Raw genomic sequence first — 5,471 nt, forward strand, 5'->3', positions numbered from 1 at the left:
TATTTTTTCTTTTTTAAAAAAAAATCCAATAAACACATTTAATTATCTCCATAGATAATCAAATCTCCCAAATGCAAGCCAAAATAAAACTCAATTAATTCTAAATAATTAAATCATATTTTAGCTTAGCCAAAAACATAAATCTCATATAATTTATCCAAGTAGCCCACATAAAAAAATAATAAAAAAAAACTTAATTACAAAATAAACCAGGATGTTACATTCTACCCCCCCTTAAGAAACTTTCGTACTCGAAAGTTCTAATCCTGAAAAAGCTCGGGATAATGCACCTTCATGTTGTCCTCGAATGAAGATAATTACTCCCACGTTGCTTCCTCGAACTGATGATTACCAAAAAACCTTCACCAAAGTTATCTCCTTGTTGCGCAAAACTTTCACTTCCCTGGCTAGGATTCGAATGGGCTTCTCTTTGTAGTTCAGGTTCTCATTTAAATGCAGAGGCTCATAATTCACAACATGAGATGAGTCTACTACGTACTTCCTCAACATGGAAACGTGAAAAACATTGTAAACTGCAGAAAGAGATGGGGGTAAGGCCAGCCGGTAGGCTACAGGGCCAACCCGCTCCAAGATCTTAAATGGCCCGATGAACCGAGGGTTCAACTTACACCTCTTGCCAAACCTCAACACTCCCTTCATAGGTGCCACTTTCAGAAACACCTTTCCACCTACCTCAAACTCCAAATCCTTAAGCCTAACATCAGCGTAACTCTTCTGCCCACTTTGAGCCATCAACATTCGGTCCTTAATTTCCTGTATTGCCTCGTTCGTGGTTTATACTAACTTAGGTCCTAGTAATTTCCACTCACCAACCTCATCCCAGCATATGGATGACCTACAACTCTTCCCATAAAGGGCCTCAAACGGTGACATGCCAATGGTTACCTGATAACTATTATTATAGGCAAACTCTATCAAATACAGGTGAGAGTCCCAACTCCCTGCAAACTCTAGCGCACAAGCACGTAACATATCCTCCAATGTCTGGTTTAAATGCTCAGTTTGACCATCAGTTTGTGGGTGAAAAGTCGTACTGAAATCCAAACGTGTACCCAATGCTGCCTGAAGGCTCTTCCAAAAGCTGGAGGTAAATCGAGGGTCCCTATCAGACACGATGGACAATGGTACCCCGTGCAATCTTACCACTTCTTTCATATACAACTAAGCACACCTATTCACTGAATATGTAGGCTTCCCTGGAATAAAATGTGCCAACTTGGTGAGTCTATCCACTATAACCCAAATTACTGTAAAACCCTTCGTGGTTCGCGGCAAACCTATAATGAAGTCTATCGAGACATGCTCCCACTTCCATTCTGGTACGCTCAAAGGTCGCAACAAACCTGCTGGCTTTTGTCTTGGGGCTTTTACCTGCTGACACACCAAGCACTAACTGACAAACTCTGCTATCTCCACTTTCATGTTATTCCACCAATAACAACGTTTTAGGTCTTGGTACATTTTGGTACTGCCAGGATGTATTGAAAATGGGGAGTTATGAGCTTCCCATAACAGATCGTTCTTGAGGTCACTGTCTATTGGTACACATAAACGTCTTCGAAAAGTAAGACCATTATCTGCTGACAATGAGAACTCACCACCCTATCTCGTCTTCACCTGTTGCGCTACAACTAAGTAAGGATCACTGCGTTGAGCAACAATGATCCTCTGCCTTAAACTTGGTTGTATCGAAAATTGTTATAACTGCGCAGAGACCTCCCCTACCACCACTGATATCTCGACCCGCTCAAGGTCCTTACATAAATGGCTCTGTCTGGTGATAAGGGTTGCTGAATGGGCTACCTTCCTAATTAGAGCATTCGCCACTACATTTGCCTTTCCTGGGTGGTACAGAATGTCACAATCATAGTCCTTCACTAGCTCCAACCCCCTACGCTGCCTCATGTTTAACTCCTTCTGAGTGAAGAAGTATTTTAAACTCTTATGGTTGGTGAAAATTTGTATCTTCTCACCATAAAAGTAGTGCCTCCAGATTTTAAAAGCAAAGACAATAGTTTCCAACTCCAAATCACGTGTGGGATAGTTCAGTTCATGGTTCTTTAGCTGGCGAGAGCCATAAGCTACTACCTTACCTTGCTACATCAACACGCACCCCAACCCTCTCTTAGAGGAGTCACTGTAAATAACGAAAGCACCCGTTCCATCTGGTACGGTGAGAACTGGGGCAGTAACCAACCTTTGCTTGAGATCTTGGAAACTATCCTCACAAGCCTTACGCCAAATAAAGGAAGCTCCTTTTCTGGTCAGTTGGGTCAGAGGGGTGGCTATACGAGAAAAGTCCTTCACAAAACGACGATAATAGCCCACCCAAAAAACTGCGTACCTCTTCGACTGTGGTAGGACGAGACCAACTCATGACTGCCTCGATCTTTGCGAGATCAACAGACACACCTTCCTTGGACACCACATGCCTTAAAAAGGACACCCGCTTTAACCAGAATTCACACTTGGAAAACTTAGCATATAACTATTGCGCCCTCAAGGTCTCTAGAACCTTTCGTAAATGTTCCTCGTGTTCCGCCTCTGTCTTGGAATAAACTAAAATGTCATCTATGAAGACTATCACAAAAGTGTCAAGAAATTCCTTAAACACCCTATTCATCAGGTCCATGAATACTGCAGGAGCATTCGTCAACCCAAATGACATCACGATGAACTCATAATGCCCATACCTCGAACAAAAAGCTATCTTGGGAATATCACTGTCCTTTATCCTCAACTGATGATACCCCGACCGAAGATCAATCTTAGAAAACACGGTAGCTCCCTACAACTGGTCAAACAAGTCGTCAATCCTGGGAAGCGGATACTTGTTTTTTTATAGTCACCTTGTTTAGTTCCCTATAGTCAATGCAGAGCCGTAATGACCCATCTTTCTTTTTTCACAAACAGCACCAGCGCACCTCAAGGGAAAATACTAGGGCATATGAAACCCTTATCCAAAAACTCTTGCAACTGAACCTTAAGTTCCTTCAATTCTATTGGGGCCATTCTGTACGGAGCTTTCGAGATAGGAATTGTGCCCAGCTCTAACTCGATAGTAAAGTCTATCTCCCGATGTAGCGGCAGACCTGGGAGTTCCTCTAGAAAGACATCCGGGTAGTCACGTACCACTGGCTCTGAAGTCAAGGAAACCTCAGGCTCTCTAGTGTCAACGACACTAGCCAAGATACTCCAAGTACCCTGGTTAAGCAACCTCTGGGCTTTCATTGGCAGAAATCACTTTGGGCAGGACCACGTCCCCGCCCCTTTAAATTTAAAGCTGGCTCCCGTGGGAAGGTTAAAGATCACCTCCTTACGAGAGTAGTCTCTACTGGCATGGTTAGCAGCTAGCAAATCCATGCCCAAAATCACATCAAAATCCCGCATGTCCAAGACTATTAAAGTCACATCTAGGGTATGACTCACTACTTCAATCTGGCATGCTTTTATCTTCTTCTTTGCTAACATAATTTCTCCAGACGAAGTGGAAACCGACAACACATAGTGCAAAGGCTCTAGTTCTAACATGGCAAGCTTAACAAATAATGACGATATAAATGAATGGGATGAACCAAAATCAAACAATACTAGCGCAAAATGTCCCAAGACTGGGAGCGTACCTGTCACAACAGTGGCTGCTTTCTCGGCCTCCTGCCGAGTGGTAGAGTAAACACAACCTTGCTGATATTGAGGCCACCCGAACTCCTCTGATCATGGTCTACAAACTGGTTCCCATAACCGAACATGCTTCTAGCAGGACATCTATCTATCGAGTGCCCCTCCTGCTTGCAATGAAAACAAACCCCGGTGCCTACCAAACATCGACTTTAATGGAGTCTTCAACACGAGCTACACACCAGTCGTATTCTCTCCACCTACCCGCCTCGGTAGCCTGCTGCTTAAAATGTCGAGGCGGTATGTCTGAACTTTGAACCTTCTAATGGGGGTGAGGCTCGAAAGCCTTCTGATCTGCCTTCCTCTTTTGTCCTGAGGAAGGTCCCGCCCCAAACGCTCATGAATACTCGTCTCCTGACTGTGGGTCCACCTCGGCTATCAAGCAAAGTGCCTCAGCATGAATGGTTGGTTTGAATGCTCGCACGATACCTCGTATACTATCTTTTAGGCCTTGAACGACCTTTCTGCCCTCATAGCTTCCGTGGGTGACCAATTCCGAGGCAAAATGGGATAAGGTGTCAAACTCCTGATCATACTCCTCTACTAACATGTGTCCCTGCCTCAGCTTCAAGAACTCCTTCTACTTATTGTACCTCAGGTTGGCAAAGAAGTACTTCACGTAAAAGCGCTCCTTGAATTGCTTCCATGTCATTGGATCCCCTCCTACACCTAACATCCTTTCTGCCGGCTGCCACTAGATCTGTGCTTTGTCGATAAGCATAAAAACGTCACACTGCACCTTCTGATCTTCTGGGCATTTCATATAACAAAAGATCGTTTCAATCGTGGATATCCATAACTCTGCGGTAGGGTCCTTTAGTGACCCATTGAAGGTGTTGGGGTTGTACTTCCTGAAATCTCGCAAATGCTTGGCCTCCACCGAAAGGCCTGATATGATTTGGTTTTGGATCCGGTTCTGAGTCTAGACTTGCGGCACCTGATCCTGTGGTGGTGATGTCTGATGGAACTGGGCAAACTGAGTTAGTCGTTCATCCAGCTTGTCCTTCACCTTACCCAACACAGCTGATGTAACTGCTTCCCCAATAGCGGCTGCCTAATCGGTAACCTCTGATGGAGCGACTAGGGTGGTCTACGTCTGTGGTGGCGTGGCCGTGTGCTGGGCTCTACTTCATGTTTGGGTTCGTTGCCACCCTAACCCTGAGGGGTCCCTAGGCGGAAAGGAATCCTCTGGTACCGGAGGATTCTGAACTTGTGCATCTTGAACTTGTGGATCCTCATCATAAGGATCTTGATCCTGAACTGACGGATTCTGCTCTTCGGAAACGCACCCCCTTCCAGTAACCCTATGACTACCTTTTCCCCTATCCCTTAGCTACTTTTCTTATTAGCACAAAACGCATCAAATGCAATCATAAATGCTACTAACTCGGATGCATATTATCCTAAATACTTTTCATAAAGGACATACCTGGCAACGACAAAGAATCTGTTATAGTCCAAAAGGAACAACATGGACGTACACAATAAGTCAGTCTACAAAACCCCAAAACACGGGCTCTGATACCAACTGTAACAACCCCACCTCCTAGGACTACTAAAAGGGAGATCGCTACTACATGCATGCATAAATATTATCATTGAGGAAAATAAAGTAAATTAAAATAAAACAATCATGATTTTGAACTGTTTTAGGTATATAAGAAAATGTTATGACATTATCTCAAGATCTTAAATCATTCAACCCGGGCATCCTTTTTAACAAGAAATAAATTATATAAAGAAAAAAAATTATAATAAAACCATGAATGCAA

The 5,471-nt window shown here is 43.7% G+C and overlaps 1 protein-coding gene across 1 annotated transcript; it reads right to left on the reverse strand.

Annotated features, from left to right (window-relative positions):
* Positions 1-348: 348 nt before the first annotated feature.
* Positions 349-5,172, reverse strand: LOC150038863 (uncharacterized). The gene is made up of 11 exons (XM_090314768.1): positions 5,129-5,172; positions 4,857-5,021; positions 4,293-4,404; positions 3,904-4,074; positions 3,334-3,675; positions 3,004-3,225; positions 2,537-2,809; positions 2,366-2,470; positions 2,135-2,322; positions 835-1,123; positions 349-774 (listed from the first exon to the last, which is right to left on the reverse strand). Exons 1-11 carry the CDS (start codon positions 5,170-5,172, stop codon positions 349-351), a joined length of 2,337 nt encoding a protein of 778 aa, XP_090170894.1.
* Between the last annotated feature and the right edge of the window lie 299 nt (positions 5,173-5,471).

Source organism: Benincasa hispida, chromosome 1 (genome assembly GCF_027475165.1).
Source record: "Benincasa hispida cultivar pf3 chromosome 1, pf3_genome.v1.1, whole genome shotgun sequence".
NCBI lineage: Eukaryota > Viridiplantae > Streptophyta > Magnoliopsida > Cucurbitales > Cucurbitaceae > Benincasa > Benincasa hispida.

Bases quoted from the DNA above. Each gene is read 5' to 3' on its own strand.
- LOC150038863 (XM_090314768.1), bottom strand. From the start codon at position 5,172: ATGTTGTTCCTTTTGGACTATAACAGATTCTTTGTCGTTGCCAG. The intron at 3,226-3,333 runs GTGATCTTTAAC...TTGCTTAACCAG, and splicing joins GAGACTACTCTCGTAAGGAG to GGTACTTGGAGTATCTTGGC. The intron at 1,124-2,134 runs GTGCGTGTTGAT...CGTGTCTGATAG, and splicing joins TCCTCTAAGAGAGGGTTGGG to GGACCCTCGATTTACCTCCA.